Source organism: Cyprinus carpio, chromosome B2, assembly GCF_018340385.1.
Source record: "Cyprinus carpio isolate SPL01 chromosome B2, ASM1834038v1, whole genome shotgun sequence".
Lineage (NCBI taxonomy): Eukaryota > Metazoa > Chordata > Actinopteri > Cypriniformes > Cyprinidae > Cyprinus > Cyprinus carpio.
This window is the reverse complement of record NC_056598.1, coordinates 25,588,329-25,613,068: the sequence shown is the minus strand read 5'-3', so window position 1 is coordinate 25,613,068 and position 24,740 is coordinate 25,588,329. Positions and strand designations below refer to the sequence as shown.

General features: G+C 35.7%; 1 protein-coding gene and 1 long non-coding RNA gene across 2 annotated transcripts; one reads left to right on the top strand and one right to left on the bottom strand.

Moving 5' to 3' along the window:
• The first annotated feature begins 761 nt into the window (after positions 1 to 761).
• On the top strand, positions 762 to 17,381 carry LOC109111564. The gene is made up of 3 exons (XR_002021419.2): positions 762 to 894; positions 9,755 to 9,944; positions 16,437 to 17,381. It is a non-coding gene; the product is annotated as an uncharacterized LOC109111564 (long non-coding RNA).
• Positions 17,382 to 20,953: 3,572 nt separating this feature from the next.
• On the bottom strand, positions 20,954 to 21,957 carry ccl20a.3 (chemokine (C-C motif) ligand 20a, duplicate 3). The gene is made up of 4 exons (XM_019124498.2): positions 21,798 to 21,957; positions 21,478 to 21,577; positions 21,289 to 21,366; positions 20,954 to 21,180 (listed from the first exon to the last, which is right to left on the bottom strand). The coding sequence occupies exons 1-4, from the start codon at positions 21,874 to 21,876 to the stop codon at positions 21,138 to 21,140; spliced, it is 300 nt and encodes a 99-aa protein (XP_018980043.1). The 5' UTR covers positions 21,877 to 21,957; the 3' UTR covers positions 20,954 to 21,137.
• Between the last annotated feature and the right edge of the window lie 2,783 nt (positions 21,958 to 24,740).

The following is a 24,740-nucleotide window of genomic DNA, read 5'->3' as shown; positions in this document are numbered from 1 at the left end:
ATGCATCCTTCTGCCGCTCTGACCAGAAGGAAGACAAATGAGTTGGTATAAAAGTACTTGTTCTCCTGTAAGCCAAGCAAATTTGTTCAGATTTGTGGTTAGTGGGGTAAACAGGAAGTGTACAGGCTAAAAAAAAAAAAAGAAATAAAAAATTAGTGATCAAATTAAATGTACAATATGCTTGCTCTACATTATTCAGTATGTTGATCCAGACAATGGCAATATATATATATATATATATATATATATATATATATATATATATATATATATATATATATATATATATATATATTATTTTATATGAATATTCTTTGACAAATATAATTTGGATTTTAATTTAAATATTGTAAAATAAATTTATTTTTGCTCACATTTTTCTTTGAAAACGCCTGAATGATTAACTACATTAGTTACTGGTCTTTTGCATTCACACACACACAATCATTATATATAGCTTCAGTTTCATGAATAATAGACGTTTTTAAGCATCTTTAAGATGGAAATCTCTACACTTACAGACTCGCAGAAGTAACCTAGCAACCACCTAGCAACACCTTAGCAACCACCACAAGTACCATAGCCCCCCCTTCACAAAATGCTAACACGCTGTCGACTCAACGTCAAATAGCTTTACACACAACCAATCACAATCAACAGCATTTGGCAACCTACATCCCAGTGGCCAATCATATGTTCTACAGTCTGTCATGTGACACAAAGCCCCGCCCCATTTGTGGAATCACTGAGAGCGCGAGTGGAACTAGAGTCAGCGACTCATCGGTGACCGGCGCAGATCCGAGCAGCTGGAGGATCTGGAGAGATTTCTGAAGCGATTCGAATGCTCCTTGCGTGGACTGGCTTCTTTTATATCTTCTTAAGATTTTAAAGACGGTATGTAAGCCTTCACTTCGATTTCACAATGCACAGGTTGCAGATTTTATTCATAAAATCAAAAAGGTAAAAGCTGGTGGCAGCTGCGCAAGAAATAGGAACTGTCACCAATAACCTATTAATAAAAGTGCTTTATCTGCAGGCTGATCGATAAATATCCGTCAGACTTCTTAAACATATATTGCAATATCTTTAGATTTTTCATATAGCCTATTAAATGTATTTATCAGAGTAAATAGATATCTGTTAGAAATGACTACATAATTAATAGCCTATAAAAGTTAAATATATCCGATTGCAAGAAGCTAATGTTGCGACACGATATAGCTACAGATACAAAGATCTTTAAAAGACACTTTTTACCTCTCAGGGTGTAACATCAAAACTGGGGTTATCCTTGACTGTTACTTAATTATATATGACTGCGTCTTATTATACCAAAACATCTAGAATAGCCTATTTATGGAATACTTTTATTGCAATAACGTCATCTCACTACATCACTAAAAATATCAAATTGAAAAAAAAAAAAAAATATATATATATATTCATGTTTTGAAATAAGAAGAAATATTTAGATAGTTTTTTCTTTTGTGATTTAATAATTCATGCAATTCATAGAATATGTGTAACGTACAAAGATAATTAGAGTATGTTTCACAAAAAAAGCTATTTTAGTCTTTCTACTTCAAAATTTCAAGTTTAATTTGATGTTACTTTGCCATTTCTTTGTAATTCATTGTGAAATTTACTAGCCATTTCTGAGTAAAAATTGGTTCTGCGCCAATTTCTTTTTAAGGAGACTGGTAATTGTTGTAACACATTTTGTTTCAACAAGTTTAACTCACTGATTTTTGTACTATGTATCTTAAACTTTGATATAGTATTCCTAAATTCGTCTGCTACAAATTAAAGCAGTTTAGAAATGTACAGCTTACCCCTAAACTATATAAATTAATGTCAAATACAAAGAGTGCTGTTGATGCAGTTCTCCACTGAGTGAGCTTCAATGAAAAACACGGACGTTTTAAATTATGCACATTCATTTATTGTGTTAATCAAATTTCTTAATTGTAAACCTTTTAATTTTTTCAAGTGGTAAGCATATTATAACCATTTTGATAAAAAAAAAATGCAAATAAAATGGAAAACAAATGTAGGTGTACACACTGTTCCATTTTCAGCAATCTTTGTGGCTCCAGTAGATGTAAAACCCATCTGCTCAGAGATGATATTTCTAGTTTTCTAAACGTGTAGATGAAAAGCTCACTCCAGATCACCTGGATATGACCTCTTGTGTTTGACTGCTTTCCATTGTCGGTCTGATCAGAGACGGTGGTGTGAGTCATCTCAGCGCCCAGACTCTCATCCTCACCGCTGCATCATTAGATTAAATCAGTAAACTGATGCTTGTACATGGGCTGAAGATAAACTTAGCTTAGTGACAAGTTAAATGTGCATGATTACCTTTAATCTAGGTTTCAGTTTCGTTGTTCTCTACAGTTTTTTTCGACACTAAATGTTACTTATTAACTAACTACAGCAGTTGATGTGTTTTGTGTAGACGAGTCACTGTTTAAAAGAAAAAGTAGAATATGTGCAGAAAACAACTGAATCGAGTTGATCACTAAAGTCCGTCTGGTGCTGTTGACAGGATCCAGATGTGTCTAATTGCAATATATGAAATCTGTTTGTTGCCGTTCCGGTCTGCAGTGAGATAAAGTAAGGTCATGGAAAGCCGCAACAGACCGAGAGAGACGACTGTTAAATATATTACAGGCTGTGTGATTATATCTGTACCGGAAAGTGAACCCCCTCCACACACACACACACACACACACCTTCTTTGTCTTTCTCCCGGGTTTATCTCCACCTACTGCCACCCTCAGCTCAGAGACACCTGAAAACAGACATAATGATCAACAGCAACGGGCGTCTGGAGAGAACACCCCCTCCTCTCTTTCTCTGTCTCACAGCAAACAGGCCCAAACAGCTTCAGAAAGGACTTCTGTTCTTTTATGAATAGGGGACACACAGTGTGATAAGACACACAGATCTGATGTTTTAATGTCAGGTATATCTGCAGGGTAAGATACACTGGCCTCAGAAAGTATTTGAACATTTCATTATGTCATTGTATGAATGTCATTGAATTAAAAAAACAAACAAAATGTCAAGCATGGTTATTTTAATTAATATATGTTAAATAACACGGCTTAAGCACATGTATGCAAGCAAAACCTTTAAAAAAAGATGTTGTTTGAGCTTTAGATTGGTAAAGAATAAATACGGTTTAAATTTAGGACAAAAATATTTGGAGTTTATGGTTGTGAGATGTTAAAAGAAATTGCGAAAATATTTCTGAAAAGTAAAATTAGTTCTGAGAAAAACCTAATGCCACTTGGTTCATAAAAAAGGACCATTTCAGTTTTAATAAGAACTGTGTTTTTAAGAGTTTGTTCATTTTTAACAAACCCTAATGAAAAACACAGCCATAATGCCTGCTCTGAGGCATTTCTTGTCTTCTCGTTATTTCATCAATTACATTACATAAATACTGTTCGATCTAAACACGTTCTATTTTTCTGGCATTATAACTTTCTCAGACTGTTTGCTACGCCTTCTTGCTCTCTCCAGATTAAGTGAAAATACAAGGGAAGCATATTTTTATGTTTTTATATTAAGTGGCCCCTACATACTGCTTTGTGTTAAGCTAAAAGTCTTAACATTTTTTTTAAACTGGCTGCATATTTGTGGAATTGTAGGTTTGGAAGTTCAGAATGCTGTCTTGCACAATACATAAGATAAAAGTACATCTCAAACACATACAATATCATTAAAAAGTTTGTTTTTTTGAAATAAATTAATACTTCCTTTCAGCAAGGATGCATTAAATTGATCAAAACTATTCGATTTTAAATAAATGCTGTCTTTTTGAACTATTTATTCATCAGAGAATCTTGAAAACATGTATTGTACAAATGTATTTTAGTTTGAGCCCATTTTGGTGTATAGTGCAAGATGTCTCACAAAACAGTATCTCTGTAGAGCAAAAGTGCACATAACAAAAGACGCTACAATCCAAATAATGAGCGATAGTTTTGTGCTGTCCAGAGGATAATTTATTAGGTGTGTGACCCTTTTTAGTTTTACCAATATTATAAAACCAATAGTTTGAGCGCAGCTCATTTAAAATGCCCCAGAAATCCACAACCCCTTGCATGAGATAAGCACATTGACTGTTTTTCAAGTGAAAACTGAAAGAAGTAGTTTTGTTCAGAGGTGTGTGGTATTCAGCAGCGTAAATGTGTGCATTCATTGCGAACAGTGAAAAGCAGTCTCCATTAAACAATAACTTTCACACACACAGAAGTCAAGGCAGCTCTAAAATCTGGAGAATGCTTGGGGTGTCTTGAGGGAAGCCACACCCATTCCAAGTCTCAACAAAATCCACAAACACATACAGATAACATACCTCAATGTGTGGTTGTGGTGTTTTGGGAAAAATATTCCAGAATGGGCTTCGCTTCAAAGAGATGTTCATCCATTCTGTCTGAGGAACTAAAATTAAGAGAAACACCTCAGGGGGAATATGACACCAGCTGCTTTTGTTCTAACGCTTTTTCTGGGTGCGCTTGAGCGTGTGCGCTCACATATGTAGAGGCTTCGCTATTTCCAGGGCTGGGGATGTGGCATCCACACTGTAATCTTTTGAGTGGAGAGGATGTTGAGATGGATTATTGAAGCCCCGGCGTGCTGCGTGTGTCTTTACCGTGGAGAGATCAGCACAGTGAGGTTAATGAGCCAATCTGCATAAACTTTGTCCCCATCTGGAGCGTTTGGGTGGTGTGGGGCAATGCGTTACCAGCGTTTCTGCATCTACATCACCAACAACCCTTAACGTAGCAAATGATTTATGCTAACGATCTTTCTACTCTTCACTGAAAACTTACAACACAAGCTCAGGCTCCCTGGAGCATGAATTCAGTTGGTTGGTAAAAATCTCACTAAAACGGCATGGTTTCGGCTATAGTGACACATTTATATACAGTTAAAATATGGGATATTATGTACAATTTCCACTACCTGCTGCTCAGTCATAGTGTGTGATTGTATACTTTATGTATTTTTTTAAATGAGGTTGGTGTTAAAATACCATCTCTTATACCAGTTTAATGTTCAGAGCCAACTAAGCTGTTCGTAAGTTGATTTCCTGGAAAACTGCAGATAGCCTGTGTCTCTGTGTGCTTTCAAAAGTCTTTGTTTTTGAGTAACAACATTGGCTCAGTCAATGGCATGAGTTTAAGGTGGGACTATTTGTTTGGCTGAACAGTGGCAAATGGGAGGGAGCTTTCCATGAATGGAAACCGTCATTTTTGCAATTCCTTTAAGTGTCACTATAGTGGCGTAGAAATAACAAACAGTCACTTTAATTGGAATTAAAGTAGCCATCATGGAATTTGAGTGGAACGTATCCGTACCCAACAGCTGCCTTTGAAATACTTGTAGAAAGAGCTTGACTGGGGTGTGTTAAAGACTGTGAGTAAGAATTAAATATATCAGTTCTAGGTTGTAATCTGAGTATGATCTTAAAAATAAAGGTTCTTTGTTGGCATCAGTGGTCCTAAGAAGAACCTTTAACATCCATAGATCCATTTCACTGCAAAAAAAAAAAAAATGTTCTTTAGATTTTTAAAATGTTCTTCGCACTTGGTTCTTTTAAGAACTGTTCACTGAGAAGTTCTTTGGGGAACCAAAATGGTTCAGAGCAAAAACCCTTCTTTTGGATCCTTTATTGTTATATGGAAAAACACAGCAATTCAAAATCAATTTCACTCCCCTACATGGGCAAAATAACTACACATTTCATCAGATGAGTTATGTCTGAAGATTGACTGTGACAGATGGGTTTGGTTTGATTATGCTTAGAAGGAAACCAAATGTGAAAATTGATATCAAATCAAAGTTAATCAAAAAACTCAGCCAATCTGCTCAGTTCCAGTTTTGGTGTAGTTACTGCTTTTTTCTCTTTTTTTTTATAATTCTTGGCAGTTTAAAAGTTGTCAGTTGTTAACGTCATAATTTTCAGCTTCCATTCACAGGTTTTTTGTAGTGTAGTGTTGAAAATTCAGTGACACTTCTACTGACAAGTGACGTTCTGCTTTCGCACATGGTGGCTGGAGATATACTGCGCAAGGCTTTTTAGTTTGGGAAATGTAGGCAGTAATTGTAAGTGTGCATTTTCACAAATGAGCTCTTAAGATCTTGAATTGTCTCAAAAACATACACAATCAGTCTTTAAAGACATTTGACTGGTGAACAGTTTCTTTGACAGTTAAGTCATAATTGTGATGAAATAATGTGAAATTTGTAATGCATGTTTTTTTAAAGCTTAATTATGAATAATTTATCTTTGATAGTTATTTCCCCAAATCCCATGGGAAAAATGTTTAATCAAAGACCATTTTTGATACAAACTCACATTTATACACCAAATTTCTCCTAAGAGCTGCATTAAAGAAACATGTGAAATTGATTTTAACTTGCGATTTTCATTGGAAACAAATTAAAGGCCATTGTAAACACTGTCTTGAGAACATTTTCTAAAGGTGCTGACTGTAGAATGTGCCATGTGTTTATGACTGAGGATTTAACCACAGACATCTTACACAGCGGATTCCCAAAAGAACACCTCTGCTTTAGGAAATTAAGAAAAAACATCAATTCCAGCAAAGAAATGCAATAGATTAAAAAAATAAAAACATCCAAATGGCTAAAAATGAAACTGCAAGATTTCTTTTTATGTCTGTTTGCATGAAACCTCTGTATTGTTGGCTGTAATCTGTGATCTGCAGACTCAATAAGTTGGAACCTTTTGAAGAGCAGCCACATACACATGCAGTTAAAGAACACTGTGTTCTACTGAGTGTCTATGGCATAAACAGAAAGCGACGATTCCTCTTTTTTTTCTCTTTCTCACTTCCAAAAGACAACCACCCAGCTAGTCTAAACCATTAGAACATTTCATTCCCCCCCTCTCATTACCCATAATGCTGTAAACCCCACTGGGCGCAGTGTGGGACCCTACTGCTGTAGGATGCACAAGCAATGAGCCGTTCATTTCTCCTATTTCGTTTTCCTCTTCTTTCTCTCTATTTCTTTTTTTACTTGTTACCCCTCTCTGTGTGAAAAATGAGTGAGGACTGTTAGAGAGTTTAATTCATTTTGATTATGTCAAGGAAAAAGAAAAAGAGGCTGTTTTGTTCATTTAATCTGCTTAGAGACTAAATGACGGAACTGAATATTTAGTTACGTTAGTTTTTTTTTATGTTAATGACTGTGGTGTGGTTTACTTTTTTCACTTCATTTTTAAACATTTTTTCCCAAATGTAGTAAAGAGAAAAACATATTTTACAACCTTTCCACATAAAGAGAACCAGCTTGTTTAAATGGGAATGACATTCCACTAGTATTGTATATATAATGTAAGCGCTCAAGTCTTTGTCACATGATCACATAAAACCTGCCAGGACTGAGTCTCAGTTCAAACCAAGGTTTTGGCATACAGTGAATTTTCTCTTTTTTCTTCCTATTTTTCCTCATTAAAGCATGCCCTTTTTATAGATTTCTCAATTTGTCTTCAGTAGAAGCCACCAATTTGTCTTGTTTCAGCAGACGCCAAAGCAGATGCTGCTTTTAGCACAAAAAACTACATAATGACTCAAATTTTGGGGCTCTTACAGTAGAGCACACCCATACTCAGATTCCCCTGTAGTTTTGAAAGGATGAAAAATATGTGGTAGGACTCAGGATACATTTAACTTTCTTAACATGACTTAAATTTTTTTTTTTTTTTTAATTTTTTAATTAGCTTCAGCCTGAAGGGCCGTTAACTAACTATATAATGATATAAAGGAACTATATTGTTGGAATCACCATTTTTTCAAATATTTTTCAAACGCTGCCTTGCTGCATACTGATGGTCTACTTAGTAGTGTACATGTTGTGTTGCATGTCGTATTTTATAGTTCAGAAGAGCTCATGAGCACCCCATGTGGCCATGTTGACTACTAACCGGCATAACCAAAGTGTGGACTTTGAGAGGACCGGGTGCCATTTGGGACAGGACCACTGGCAATAGTCAAAGAATATCAGTAGCATTCATTTTAACTATAGTACTTGGCTCTCAAATGTTTTTTTTAAAGTTTGTTATAAGAATACAATTCATTTGTGTACCATTGTTCATGAGTACGTCATAGTCTGCATTTTTGCATCTCTGAAAAGGCCAAAAATGTCGTATGTTTTAATTTGTACTGTTATATTGGATGCTTGATTCTCAATGTTTCCAAGAGTGGACAAGAAACACTTATTGTTTGATATTGAGAGTCTGATAAGTTTGTAATGGCAGCCTCATGGAAAACCCTTCTATTAGACGTGTGCATTTCTTCATATGTCCATATGGAGACGGCATGAACAGGAAATGGCATGCATTCCTTTTGTCCGATTCAAAAATAAACTCCAGTCTGCACTTCCTGCAGAGGCGTTGAGAAGAGAGAAAAGAGGTGAAGAGGGAAAAGAACAGAAGCAGAGGAAATAAAGAGTGTAGTGTTAAACTTAAATGGGCTCCGTTACACTCAAGGGTCTCCGCTGTGATTCGATGAATCCTCGTGTGGTGGTGTTGGCTTGTAAATCACACACCATGTTTCCTTCTTTTGTAAGGAAGATTAAAGCTCTTTGTGTTGCCACATACATCCCTGCAGTTCTGCACTTCCTGTCAGTGAGACATGTGATTGTTTGAACAGTGTGTGAGGTTGCCATTTGTCATAGGCATTGTGAATTTTTGCGACAGCCCTGCTTCCACCTTCTGTTGCCTTCTAGAAAGTTCACCTGAGGCTGTGTGAGACATGTCCTGGCATGAGGTTGTTTATTGAATATTCATAGTTTACAGAGATTAATGGGGAAAAGATATGGTATCTTTAGATTTTATATATCTGTATTGATTATTCACTAGCTGGATAAGTTTACAAACCTTTTTGTTCAATTCTGTTGCCTGCTTTGTTACCCGAGCTTTAAGACATGGTTTTGATATTGATACTTTTTTGCAATTTAATTTCTGTCCTATATGGAGAAAAATATGCATTGTGTTTACAGTGTAAGATAATTATGACTATATTAACAATGTTTTTGCTGATTACATAAAATTAGGCAACATCTTAACATATTTCTCTGGTTTAAAGTTTGATTCATATTAAAATATTATTATAAAAAATAGTAATAAATAAGATTATAGAATATAAGTAATACAGAAACATCACTTATATAAATAAAAATATAATCTTTCTTCAGTTTATTTTACAGCTATTGTGACAACCAGCCTTTATTATTTTTAACTTTTTTTGTTTTTGCTTTTTTTAGTTCTTTAAATATTTTTAATTCCTGTGGCTTTTATGGTTACAAAAGTTCATAAACAACACATGTATAAATATACAGAGATATATTTTGTATATCATGAGATTTAGAAATATCAAGATGTTTTTTTTGTTTTGTTTTTTTATGCAGCCCTAATTATGAGTGGATGTTTTACGAGGTTCTTTCAGGCCAGGCTGTCTTGTATCAGTCATATGGTTTTCTGCAGTGCTCTGTAATCCAGGGCTTCATCTTTTGTGGATGTGGCTCTGGTGCCCGACGGTCTGTCCCCGTCCTTTTGTTTAAGCCAACCATAGCTGTGCACTTTCTCTTTTATGACCATATTGTCTGGCGGGGATGCCATGTGATTTTCCTTTTACTGTGTTTCAGCTGCTCGGGGGCCAAGAAGTTTGAGCATGATCATGTAAGAGTGTGACTTTTGTGTGTTTTTCAGAGGCTGTGCAGGACAGTAGAAGCCGTTGAAGTTTGACTGTGGGTTTGCGCTCTCCCTCTCACCCACGCTCTGTCTCCAGAAGCTGCAGGGGTTTCGCTGAGTTGGCAAAAATGCGTCGCAACGTAGAAATAAACTGTCGGCTTTCAAGAACTCCCAACACACGCACATCTTGTCCTCACTGGACCTCCAAGTAAGAGCTGTGAGGATAAAATACTACAGTGTTGAATAAGAAAAACAGTAAAATGATGGACTTTCCAAAAAGTTGACGTTCTGTAGATATATTTTACATAAATGATTGTTTGGGTTTTGGCTCCCGGCCCTTCATATAAGGGATTTATTGGAGTTTGCGTGTTCCAAGAAAAACGAAGCTATGTTGCATATAAGGGCTCCATACATCCTCACGCAAACCCTGACCGTAACTTTATTTAAAAATTACTACATTATGGCAATCCATGTATAAGTTACGTCAGTGGAACTGCCTCTAATAAGCCGTGAATCAAAAATGAGAGAAGAGGGAACGATTAAAACCATTTCTATACCAAAAAAGCAAGGTAGAAGCTGTTCTCTCAACACACACGGAGACATCATCACATCTGCAGGGCTTTGGTTTCTTTGACTGACATCAGGTTTATTTTCTTTAATATGCTCATACACATTCTTGCAAGTCCATTCCCACAGATTTATGCCCTTTTAATGCAGTTGCCGCTATGTGAGGGAGGCAGAGTGAAAGCTTTATGTCTGTCTGCTGTGATCCGTGGCATAAACAGTCTCACTGTACTCTGGAAACCTGCCACTCCTACAGGCTTAAGAAAAAGGGGCATTCAGGGTGAAAGGAAGGGGCAGCGTTTTGAGTCTAACGGTTTTATGTTTGGGCTGTTTGATTGATTGATGTTTTTAGGTGGGGCTGTTTAATTAGTGCTTTCAGATTGGTAGTTGGTTTTAAAGTGGGGTTGCTTAACTGTTTTGTGGTTTTCATTGGTTAATGTTTTTTTTTTTAATTGGTGGTTGTATTCAAGGAGAGCTATAATACATTATTTTTTAAGTTGATACTTTTATTCAGCAAGGATGCATTAAATTGATCATATGTGACAGTAAAGACATTTATGATGTTACATAAGTTTTTTAAAATTTGATGAATTACAATTGAACTGTTTTAAACTGCAATAGTATTCCACAGTATTACTATTTCTACTGTATTTTTGGTCAAACAAATGCATCAAATGCATCCTTGGTGAGATGTCTTTTAAAAACTTTTTTAAAAATCTTACGAAGCCCAAACTTTTGGTTGTTTTGTGTATGCTTTTTCAATTTGCAATCATTCCTCAGTTTTGGGTACAGAAAGAGGAAAAAAGGTCTATGCAAATATTTTTTACGAATATTTTTATTATTAATATTATTTTTTGTATCTTTAAGAGCTAAATACAGTTGCTTTAAATTGAGGATGTTTGATTGATTGTAGAAATTAACTCTTTGCATGGTTACATTTATTAAAAGCAGGCTAGGTGATTTGGTTCAAAAACATTTTTGTTATGTTGGTTTTAAGTCTCTTCACATCCTGATAGCAATTACTAAGTTAAGTGGTCTAAATGTATTTATATCATCTGTAGAAGGAGTAGAACCATAAAATGTTTTTTCGATCATAGCCCTTGGTACGAGGACAACGATATGCTTTTCTGCCTTCCTGACAACATATGTATTTGCATACCTCCGCGCGTCTTGTTTGTGTAGACATGATACGTCATCAGCATGTTCCATTACACGTTTACAGACCAAACGATTAAAGGAAGTTGTTATTATTGTAATAATATGCGCTTTGTACTGTAATGTTTTCTCACCAGTGAATGAGACATGAGGTAATCTGACAGCATTGCATTCAACCCTCCACCAACACCGTCTCTCATTGTTTCACTTGTTAGCCTCTGGTCTGCCTGAGTGCGTTCATGTGTTTTAGAGGAGGCGTGGCTTTGGAGAGTGATTTGCAGGGAGGGTGGGATCTTATGCTCTCAGAGGTAGCTTGCTCTTGCTAGCCTCTCTGAAATCATTTACCCTACCTTTAAGTGAGCAGATGTTTTTTATCCAGTGACTTACAAATAAACCTTATAGTAGTCCTTGTAGTTTAGTTGGTAGTTTGTAAATGTACTAGTCACTAGTCTGCCTCTCACTTCTCTCTCTTGTCTCTCTGTGTTGCTGTGTGAGGGTTTTGAGTGAACTCTGTGGTGATTAACAGGAAACTGAGTGTCTGAGTGGTGATTTGCCAGAGATTGAATGGTTTGTGGGTTGTCCAGCCACTGATTTTTATAATAGGAAACATTGTGCATAGGCATGTCCGACAAACATCCTTTTGTCTGCAGTGTAGAAAACAGCTGTGTGCGTGCAAATCAGTGTTTGGGTGTGTGTGTCTGCTGGGGGGAGAGATTCAAAGTCCCAGACGGTCTCTGAGTTCAGGTCTGTAGCAGGTGACCCGTAGAAAGCCTTCGGGCTAATAGCAGAGCCAAACTCACTCAAACCCTGACAGCACTTTAAATGCCTCTTGTAGACACGCACTAATGCATGCATACACACTCTCTCCTATGGCGGTTATTGGAACAATGCAACCAGCGACTTGGGGCTGCATTCCTAGAGGCTTTGGGGTCAAAGGTTAAACTGGGGTTTACCTTTTTGTGCTACAAACTAAAACAAGCTTCAGAGGCAATGAACTCGGATAACCTGAGCACTTGAACTGTTTTCCTCAAAGTTAAATGCCTAGGATTTGACAATATGGCACATTTTACTGTCTAGCTGGCACAGCTGTGATTAGAAGCCCCTGTAACCATCACATTACCATTCAAATGTATTCTTTTTAAAATAAATGAAATACTTTTAATGACTGAAAGTGATAGTAACAGCATTCATAATGCTACAAAAATCTTTCTACTTTAAATAAATGCTGTTCTTTTGACCTTTCCATTCAAAGAATCCTGAAAAAAAATGCATCCTGGTTTCCACAAACATTATGCAACACAACTGTTTAACACCTTTAAACACCCAATCAGCACATAAGAATGATTTCTGAAGGATCACATGACACTGAAGATAAGAATAATGGCTGATGAAAATTCAGCTTTCGTTATGTCTAAATAAACCCTTAAATGTTTGTCATGATTCCAAAGCAATACAAAATGTTTTCGTATTAGCCTGAAAGAGTTCATTTTGGGATAATGAATGCTAAACTGAGATATATAGACTAGCAGTCATCATGCAAAAATATTTGACTGCTCAGTGCCTTGATTGACCAGTCAGCATTGTAATATTACTTAGGATATGATATAGAATTAATATTACTGAAATATTACTTATGGTATATAGATTTTTGAATATATATATATATATATATATATATATATATATATATATATATATATATATATATATATATATAAATAAATATATTATTGTTTTCAAGAGGTACAGCAATTCATACAATTAATTATCTTCATTTGAGCGGTCTTCCTGCTTTTTTCATTGTTTCCTATCAAGGGTTGATTAGGTTAACTGGTTTTCCATCCCTCTACCTCAGTTCCAGCTTAAAAGTTGAACCTCATGGCACCTGCAGCACTGTGAGATCTTATCGCTGTGGAAACTCAGGGAAGCTTCTCTTTCATTTAATCAGACAGTCTGGCATTCCATCATTGTCCAGTGGCACATCTTGCCCAAAACAGCTATGCAGCTTCAAAAGAGTGCCTCGTCTTCAATGATCTTTCACAAAGAGGCTGAAGCTCAGATGCAAGAATTCATAGACACAGCAAAGGCAAGAGAGATGCCATCACAATGGAATACTTGATTCTGATTGATCAGTCGTGACATTCTGTAGTAAAATATTTTTGTATAATGACTAGGGTTGCAAAGGGGTGGGAAATTTCCAGTAAATTTCCAGAAACTTTCCAAAAATCCCTGGAATATTCCAAAAAAAAAAATCCTGGAAAGTTTCCAAAATTTCTGGAATATTTCTGAAATTTACTGGAAATGTTCCACCTTTTTGCAACCCTAATAATGACTGATGAAATGCAACCTTGAAAAGGTAAATTTACACTAGATGCCACAAAAAAGCTAATAATTGAGTGACTCATTTGAACAAATCAGTTAGAACAAACAATAACTAATTTGAACAACTGAACACAAACCAATCGTTTCTTTGTTAAATGTAACAAACAAATTGAGTTCTATCACAACATCTATCAGTGAATCATTTGCTTGAACTGAACAAACAGATCAATTCATTAAAATGAATCAGACATCCCAGAACTACTTATCAATCAGTGAATCATGTTTTAAAACAGAATAAAGTGATCCACTAAAATTAATTGATCTACCACAGCACAGCATCTATCATGATGCAGTATCTCTCACACTAAAGACATGTCCACAGCAGTGGAAACCACAGGTGGCTGTAGAGGACGGAAGCGTTGTGAGACAAATCAGGGGTGAATGTGTTCCTGATTGCCTTCTGTCCGCAGCGGCAGCGATGTGTAATCAGCACTGATAGACGAGCTGCCCGACCACAGCTTGATGCAGGGTATTTTAAGAGCTAAAAGGGGGCCCCCTCTGAAACCCGACCTTCGCCCCAAATTCTGTGGAAGACCACAAGGAGATGCACTGAAAAAGGCCACATCCACAGTCCACGTTAAGATCAGACCACCACGTCTGAAAGCAATTATGGACTATATATTAGACAAATGTGTATATAGGAAGGCACATTCTTTATCTCTCTCGCTTTGTAAAGTTGGACCACTTCATATCACTGTAAGTACTCTTAGGACAAATAAGGAATGTTTTTGTAAAGGTGGTTACTAATTGGTGCACTAAAATGAATCAGGGATTCCAGCACAAAATATTAATCAGTAAATCATATTTGAAAACAGAAAATGCTAACTGATCCACTAAAAAGAGCTGAGCACAATATTTATTAAAAATACTAAAAAACATATATTTATACAGGTGTCAAAACACCTGTATAAACATAACTTGAGTCACTAATCGGCTCACTTATATGAATCAGACAACCTCAACACTATTTAGCAATCAGTAAATATTTTTTTTAACAGAATAAGCAAATTGATTAACTAGAATGAATTGATCTACCCCAGCATAATATATTAGAAATGTTTACAAAACTAAAGACTGGAATTGGATAGGGAAGAATTTTATTTTTTTGCTAAAAATGAATCGGACATCCAGCTCTACATAATTACTGGTGAACAGAATAAGCTAATTGGTTCACTAAAATGAATTGATCTAAACCAATTTTTTACACTGACCAGGTGTATTCTGGGTATAAAAGACTGAGAAAGGCAAGGATCTTCATGAACAACCTGAGTGATAAATGTTGTATGGAACAATTTAATGGCATGGGTTGCATTATATGTTTTTGCATGCTACTGTATATTCTATGTTACTGGGTACTCACCGATCACACAAATGTATGAAATTTAAACAAATATCCTGCTAAATAACTGATAATATCCAAAAACTGCATGAGAACACCACCGGAGCCCTGTTTGCTCTGTCTTTTCATTTGGGGTAGTATAAAGTCTGTATGTGTTCTGTCTCGTGATAATGTAATGCTGAGTATCTGGATTCACAGGAGACCCCCTGAACACACACATCCCCTCTACCCACAATCCCCCCGGATTATCACATCCCTCCCTCACACCACTGTTGCCATAGGAAACCCTTTCACCCCCCATGGTCGTCTGAAGAGGTGGTGCGGTGTGTGTGAATTCATCGTCCATTGTGTTCGAAATGGTAGAGCGATTTGGTTGAGGAGTTTGGTTTTAGTGCAAATCAGATCACCACCTTTTGTCTGAAAAGAAATAGTGTGTGTGTGTGTGTGTGTGAGAGAGAGGTAAACTAATATTTTTTTGAAATAAAGAAAAAAATGAAATTTTTAAGAAATGCTGTCTGCAATGAATGAGATTTTATTTGACTTGCCAAACATTTTCTCTATGGATTCTGTTTTTGTGTAGGAAGGACTGCTACAACAGTTGTTCCTCTGAAGTTTTATCAGGATTTTAGAGTCATATGAATATGATTGCACATTTATATTCTATTTATTATTTTTGACAGGAGCTTAATCTTGTCCAGTTTTCAGTTATGGCTTTTATTAGGACAAGATGTGCAAGGTGCAACAAACAAATAATCAATCAATAAACAGTCTATAATATTGTGAAATGTTAGTACAATTTAAAACAACTGTTTTATATTTTAATATATTTTAAAATTTAATTTATTCCTGAGATGGCAAAACTGAATTTTCAGCCATTACTCTGGTTTTCAAAAAAAAAAAAAAAAAAAAAAAAAAAAATATATATATATATATATATATATATATTATTAATTAGCTGATTGGGCTCAAGAAATAATTATTATTATCAATGTTAACAAGTTGTGCAGTGTTAAATTTTGTGGAAATTCTTTTTTTCAGGATTCTTTGATGAATAAGTTTAAAAGAACAGCATTTATTTGAAACAGAAGTCTTTTGCAGCATTATAAATGTATTTGTTGCTTTTAATCAGTATTTGAATTTTATTTTATTTTTTAATTTGATTTTATCCACATGAGTTATCCTGGAGCCACCAACATCTTTTTAATCAAATAGTTTTTCTTATTTTGAATTCCTCACTCATATTCTCATTTTATCTTCTAGCAGACACTCGGCTCAGCATGGTGACGGTTCTTCTTGAAGGTTCTGAGGACGCAGAAGCCCACGTGACGAGGTTTGAATGAAATAATTTGGTATTTCCCACCTTCTTGCTGGTCTTGTTGAACATTCAACGCTGTCGGTGAGTTTTTGACACTGAAAAACCATCGACCGTTGACTGTGCCCTGAGGCCACGCCCTCTTCAACCAGGACACGCCCACCTCTATAAATGAGTTCATTTCTACAAAGGTCATAATCAACATTCATTGCTGTCGGTGGGTTTAGTTTTGTAACAGCTCTCTGAACAATGAATGTAACTATGGCCCAGATTCCAGCCTGTCATGCCAGCGTACATCACACTCTACGCCAGTACAGCGGAGATCAGCTTTTCTATTCCTTTCTTCTCCCGCTCTCATCCTCACGGATCTGGAGTTCTTCAAGGAAGACGCAAATAGAAGCAGCCGCGCTGACTGCTTCCTCCTGCATCTAATTGGTGGTTGTGTATATGTGCGTGTGTGTGTGGAACGGATAGAAGGAAATGGAGGATGAATGTGTAATCATTTAGATGTTCTTCTCATTTGGCTGTTTTGTCTCTCAAATTATATACTGTGTTAACTGCAGCCTGAAATGAGCCTAAAATGGCACTTGCTGCTGAATACTGTGTCCTCTCTGTCAGCTGTGTGTCTGTTTGGTGTTAGCTGGCGTTTGTACAACTTTTTAGTCTATGTACATGAGATACGTAGATACGTATGTATGCGTCTCTGTCGCAGACATCAAAGTAAAAGCTTCAATCTTAAAATCTCCAGATACCGAAACACAACAACACAGTCGTTGTCTATTCCTGTCTGCTTTTCTGTCTGTTTCTTTGTCTACCTTTCATTCTTCCATGTTCTCGGTGGAATATTATCTGAATAAAATGTCTGCATAATAAAATCTCAGTGGTGCATTGCGTCTCTGTCCTGATTTTGAGTGTTTGTTGTCTTGTTGTGGAGAAGAATCTCTTTTTAAAACCAGTGCTTGAACATGACTAACAACAGGGAGCGGCATGCGAAATATGATTTTACCAAAGTACAACATTTCTGTCAACACCAAGAGCCATATTATCAATCGAGCATACTGAAAAGTGGGTGAGGTTAATGCAATATAAGTGTTATTCATTACTATAGTACTATGGTATTGGTTGAAAACAATGATTGTTTAAGGCCCTAATCTGAACCTTACCCCTTAAAAATTGAGGGCAATCATTGACTTACCTTTTAGGATGAGCAGCAATATTCCCTTTGTGTAAATCTATGAGAGCAAAGTGGTCCATTCTTAAAATAAGTTGAGTGAACTCAAAGAATTCCCTGAGAATTACGCTCCGATTTGGTTTTGTAATTTTAGTTTAAGTTTATAACCCACAGAGCACAATTAAATATTTCACAATGCTGTGAAGATAAAGATGTATCGACACCTATGTTGTAATAACTGTTGTCATAAGTCAGATCAATAAACTCAGCAATTAGGATTTTACGGTTCTTTTTGAGCCCTAAACGAATTGGTTTCTTACGCAGCTCCATGAGAACACAGGGCCACAGCGTTCGTCAGATCCTCAACGCCAGGATCAAACCTCCTAGCCCGGAGCTATAGTTGAAATAATCAAACATAGCTAATGCAGAATGACACTGTCTGTCTGAGTTATTCTCAGTACTAGTGTATTCTTTAGACCCCATTAAATGTCGCGCAATAGGCTCCAGTCACAGTGCATGACCCAAGATTTCATCACAGAAACTCTGAAATGGTGATCTTCGCTCTAAAACCTTTTGGCTAATATGTACAGCAATTAGACATTCATACATGTTTGAGTTCATGTGCTGGGGGAAGTTTGCCGTTCAGATTGCGATTGCATAAAAGGAAAGATTAGAGCTGGGCAGTAGAGCTGTTTTGTTGCCGAGTTCCTGTTTGTATGTGTGGGTGTTTAGGAATGTGTGTGTTTCTCCATTATTCAGCAGGAAGTCCTCTGTGTGTGCAGCAGTGCAGAGAGGACCGAGGCAATGATGTCACTGCCAGGCATGGCTTGACTGGAGAGCTTCGCTTATAATTAAAGCACTCGGCTGCAGGAAGTGTGTGGATTGTAATTTAGGGGACAAAATGGCTAAAAATTGTCACTAGAAGCAGCCATGCATGCATTTTGGGGAAGCTGTAAAACAGAAAGTGGACATAAAAGAGTAAATAATGTGTTCTTTAACTTTACTAAAATCAAAGTAAAGTTTGAATTTTAGTGGTAAGCGTAGTCATGCTATAGGGTAATAATTGTATTTGAGAACAAGTGGTTTTCATCCATCAAGATGTTGCATGTTAGGGGATTTAGTAGTTTTCTCCCTGTATTTGGACGATTATTCCATTAAAATCATTTAAATGTTTTGGCTGTTTGTAAGGCCTACATCAGAATGCAACTTCAAAATGTTTTTAATACTAGCCTAAATATGGGACTGTCCTCTCATACAGAGGGATTGTTGCATCATATCCTTCTGAAAGGTTTGGGTTCCACAGAAGAAGAAAAATCATAAGGGTTTAGATCAACGCAAGGGTGAGTACAAATAATGACTAAGTTTTTATTTGTGGGTGAACTATCCCTTTAAATGTAACATTTATAATTTGCCTGTACCTGTTTAGTTTCTAAACACAAACAGTATGATTTACTCCGGTCATTTTGCAGGGAAATAAGTCTTTCTTCCTCGTTCTTTATCACTGGGAATTTTTTTTTTTTTTTAAGTAGGCAAAATGTGCTAGACTTTCCCCTTGTAATCAGATCTCTCTTTTTTTTTTTTTTTTTTTTTTTTTTTGAAGAAAAGATCCGGATACCTTTATTTAGGATATCATTTGAGCACCTTGTATCTACTGATGCGAAAGAAAGAAAGAATAGAGAACATAAAGTAACAACTGTGTTGTTCTTGTTATTATTAATCTCTCCTATGCTGAATATGGGGCTACAATCGCTGGTTTATATCAATGAATATATAGAAGAGGGCGACACCATGTGGATCTTCTAAGTATTTCATCTTTCATCTTAGTCCGGGCCTATAAAACACAAACCCTAAATTACTTCACTACAACTATAAACTCTGCCATAACGAATGCCTAACCAATCGCACTACTAGACCTATCTTTAATAAGATCTGCACCCTACCCTCGGGTCTGAGACCGCGGGCCTGCCGCTGCTGTGCGGTCTGAAACCGCGGTGACAGACAGTATGGCGCTGCGGATGGCAGCCTTATTATTAGATAAAGTTTGCCACACGAGAGAACAAAAATGCATGTCTAAGTGAGTATTCATTTGACAGATTATCTTTCAAGGTTTGTTTGTGAAGTTATTCTGCATTCCCAATGCTTCCTCTTAGATGACATCAGTAAGGTTATTTCCCAGAGCTGAAGCAGGTATGTGGAATTTTTGTCTTGAAGCCTTTAATAACTCTCGCTCTTTCTCTGACCAATCAAAGCAAATTATTGAACACACCTCATTTTTATGCAATCACAGAAAATTTCTGTGCTATTTTAGTCTTTGCACTTTGTGTGAATTACAGGTAAATCTAGTTAATCATTTAACTAAAAATTAAAGCTGTGCTCTACATCTTCTAATGTGCATTTATTTTACAGATATTCTTAAACTCATCGTGTGTGTGTGTGTGTGTGTGTGTGTGTGTGTGTGTGTGTGTGTGTGTATTCTATAATAATTATTTTTAAAAATCTCTCTCTCTCTGCTGTTTTTTTCCAGGTAATGATTGTTTCCCAAAAAGTGGTACATTTTATTTTACCAAAAAGTGGTCGGCTGAGAAAAACAACAGTTGATGACAGACAAATCATAGAAGCTGTGAAAATGAACCCTAAGATATGTGTCTGTAAAATCACCAACAACCTCCAGAAAGCTGGGGTGATGCTCTGAAAATCTATTGTCTGCAGGAGACTTTCACACAATTACAGAAGCTATACACGGCAAGATGCAAACCTCTGACCAGCACCAAAAATAGAAAGGCAAGATTAGAGTTTGCAAAAAAGCACAAAGGTTAGCCAGTAGATTTTTGGAACAGAGTTTTATAGACAGATGAGACAAAGATGAACCTTTATCTAAGTGATGGGAAAGCAAAAGTGTGGAGAAAAATGGAACTGCAAATGATCCTAAGCATACAGCCTCATCTGTAAAGCATGGTGGAGGTGGTGTCATGGCATGCATGGCTGTCTCTGGAACTCGGCCGCAGACTCACTGCTCTGATTGCACGTAAGGGATCTGATACTAAATAATAGCTTTTAATCTTTTACTGAAATTCAACTGTCCCAATACTTCTGCTCACATCAGATATTGTGATGAACTCTAAAAGTGCTATCCTTTTTATTTGGTAAAACATGTATGTGTTCAAACAGCTAATAATAAAATGTGACATATTCTCATATTCATCTTTTAATAATATTTCTTGACCACTATTATTTGTTACATTTCATTGCATTAAGTTTGAGGTGTACGAACATCAATTAAATACAAAAGGCAAATTTTCACTTTACATATAAAATTAATTTTAATGCAGTTCATTAAAAAGCAAACAGTGTAACAGTGTATAATAACACGCATATACAAATATGCAGAGTAAATATGGAAATTTCATAAAGAAATAGATCCTCCTCCATAAAGAATTATTCTTGTAGTAACATCTGTCTAACCACAGAAGTTGTAAAATTAGTCTTTTGAATGTTTTCTGCTGATTACTCGCACTCTCTCCCTAAAAAGACAGAAAAGAGATCAGAAATCATTAGCTTTAATTTCAATACTGTTGAGTTAATGTTCATTTGTTTATTTATTCACAGCAATCACACATCTGCAAGCTTACTTCAGCTTATGGATACTGTCCATCACCCAGGGTTTGGAGGGGTCTGTGCAAATGTTCCTGCCTCCTTTTGTGTGGAATCTGTAAGGTAAAGCAGCATCTTTTGCTTAGGTTTTTCTCTAGGAATCAGTTATTATGCATATAGTCAGTCAATACAAAATGCTCCATATGTAGAAAGCATCTTATACTTACATGACAGCATCAATGTGGCAGTTTCTCATCATGGTCTGAATGGAATATCCTTTAATAATTGCCATTGGTATCTGTCCTTTGGTATACTTCCTACAACATGCTGTAAACACAATAATAATAGTTTAGATTTTGTAACATTATTTAATCATTACAAAAATATCTTCACACCATAAACCTCATATTTTAAAAACATTTAACAGTGTCTCTGAGAAACAAAACATTTTCCCAATGAATGAGTAAAACCTAAAAATTCATCTGCAGCTGTGCAAACAGCTTTATTATCAGTCCAGTTATAGAAAGAAATAAAGAAATGTACTTACACAAAGCAGAAGCATCTGTACAGAGTGCACTGAGAGCTGCAACCAACAGCACAATCACTGTAGCTGAAATGCGAGTCATCGTCTCTGTCAGTGTGTGTGAGATCCTCAGAGCAAGAGTCAGATGAGAAATGTGCCATTTGTGAGACAGAGTCTATAGTATTTAAAGGGTTGGACATGGAAACACCCAAGACAGGATTTTCCACGCATACGTAAACAGAAGTACATGTGTACTAAAAAAAAATGAAGTTACAATGAGATCTTACCTGCCCTGTCAGTCAAACAGGTGCAACAAGGAAGAACACAGAGGAAAAATTAGCCAGAGGGAAAGCACAGAACACAGACTTTTTATGTTTACTTCCCTGATAGAGAGAGTGAACCATCAACATATTTGAATTGTTTCCTACTGGCAAATTAATAGAAACAATGCTGGAAACTCCAGGAGGCCTTTAGTTCAACTTGAAGGTCACTAGAACAAAGAAAAAATTCAGGACTGAAAATTTGCCAAAGTATGCTGTAACATAGCTTTATATTATGTAATATTAAATTACATCATTGAAAATGCCAAGGGTGTGTGACATAGTTTACTACTTCTGATACTTTGACTCTGCTGTCATTACTTTTGTGTATATTATATTATATTATATTATATTATATTATATTATATTATATTATATTATATTATATTATATTATATCTTTCATATAAACTAACAAATATATCCAGTTTGGAGGCAAACACATTCAGAATTTATTCTTTACAAAAAAGCTAACTGCACACATGCGGCGTACTGTGACCAGCACATTAGGAATATATAATGTTATATAATATTTTAAGTTTCTTAACTGTTTGCTTATTCACTTTTAAAATAATTTTAACCCACACTAAAATTGACAACTTTGCTGAAATAAAATGTGGTAAACTTATTATAGCACTTCATTTTTAACTGCATAATATATATATGGAATAGTTTTTAAAGGAATAGTTAACCAAAAAAAAAAAAAAGAAAATTTAAGAGAATCCGATGAGTGTTCATTTCCAGAAAGGGCAGATGCTGTTGACTGCTGACTGTTAGTCTAAGTGTTTGACTAGATGTTTAAATTATGTTATTTATTTTATTTTGGAAGTAGATGCAAGGAAATTACATTTAATTCAAGTAACTCATCAGCTATCACAGACATTACTATTTTCCACAGATTCCACATCTTTATCTACATAATTTAATGAAAAAATAAAATAATTAAAAATAAATTTAAATTTAAATTAAAATTAATGTCTTTGCTCATTTTTATCTACATTTTTTAAGTTTATAATAATAATAATAAACAAATTGAAGATATTGTTAAATGAATAGTTACCTCAAAATGAAAATTTGCTGAAGATGTTGATGAGCTTGTTTCTTCATCAGAGCAGATTTGGAGAAATTTTGCATTACATCAGTTGCTCATCAACGGATCCTCTGCAGCGAGAGGATAACAAGTGATGGACTTTTTCACTCAAGAAAGCCATATTTTGGATTATGAACTTGCATTTTGGCCAGAAGCAACAGTTTAAAGTTATAATGTCTTAATGATGGATTTGTTTCTTACAAAAACATAATGGACTGGACTCAAATGGATTACTTTTGGAATACTATGATGTTTTTATCAGCTGTTTGGACTCTCATTCTGACGGCACCCATTCACTGCAGAGGGTCCATTGGTGAGCAAGTGATGTAATGCTAAATTACCCCAAAACTGTTCTTATAAAGAAATAAACCCATTTTCATCTTGGATGACCTGACCTTTTTTTTTTTTCATTTTTGGGTGATCTGTTCCTTTAAAATGACTGTTGAATAAAAACCTTCACTTTTTAAAGTGTCATTGACTAATATTTGAATTTGTTCTCAAAGTCACTGCCACACATGGAATATTTTACATACTGTAAAACCGCTTGGAATAACCAGTTCAGATAATGATTGATAAAGAGTGACAGTGCATTTGACATGGAACTTTTGAAACCAGGAAGTGGGAATGTCCACCAGGACAGGACTCAAACCTTAACCTTTTGATTATGAATGAAAGCATTATTAAAGTGATTATATTGTGTTTTATGATTATATAACATCTTTAATAGATAAAACTGCACACGAGTGGGTAATTCTGAACTTCCCACATGCTCAGCAGCATCCTCATTTCCACACGCTAACATGTGGTTTCTTGTGGGGGTGTAGAATTATATATATTTTCTAGGTCATAATGTCTTATGTAACTCATGTCCTAAAATCAAAGGGTGAAATAGGTCATAAGAGTGAGAACAAAGCCTTACAGTGGCTCCTCTAGCAATGAATCACTTCCCTTCAAACCCACAGCTTAGTCTTTCTGCGAGACTTTAGACACCAGTTTTAATGTCGCTTAAAAGCATTGCTCTCTGTGTTGGTTTTACTAAAAACATTTTCACATTCTTTCATTTACACCTCCAGGTATAGAGAGGTGTCATGACATTTCGAGTTTAGTTTCTACGAAATACACTTATGATCTTTTAAAATGGGGGAAGTGTCTGGATTAGGTTTAGTAAGGTTTAAGTCATATCAGGTCAAATATAATATTGATTTTCCCATCAAAGGTTGCGATCCGATCTGTAGCTGTGATAAGAGATTCTTGATGAGTGTTCAGTTTCCAGGAAAGGCGGATGTCTTTGACTGTTGGATGTTACTCTAAATGTTAATGTAATTTAAATTATTTTGTCTTGAAAATATATGCATATAAATTCAATTTAACTCAGGTAACGCATCTGCTATCACACGCATCACTATTATCCACAGATTCCATATCTTGGAAAAAATGCAAATGTGCTCACTTCAAACGGAAAATAGTTTATGAAAAACTGATTAGTATTAGCTGTGCACACTGTTTAACGTTTAATGAACGTTTGCGTTACTTTGTCTAGAATAAAATGGGAAAGGAG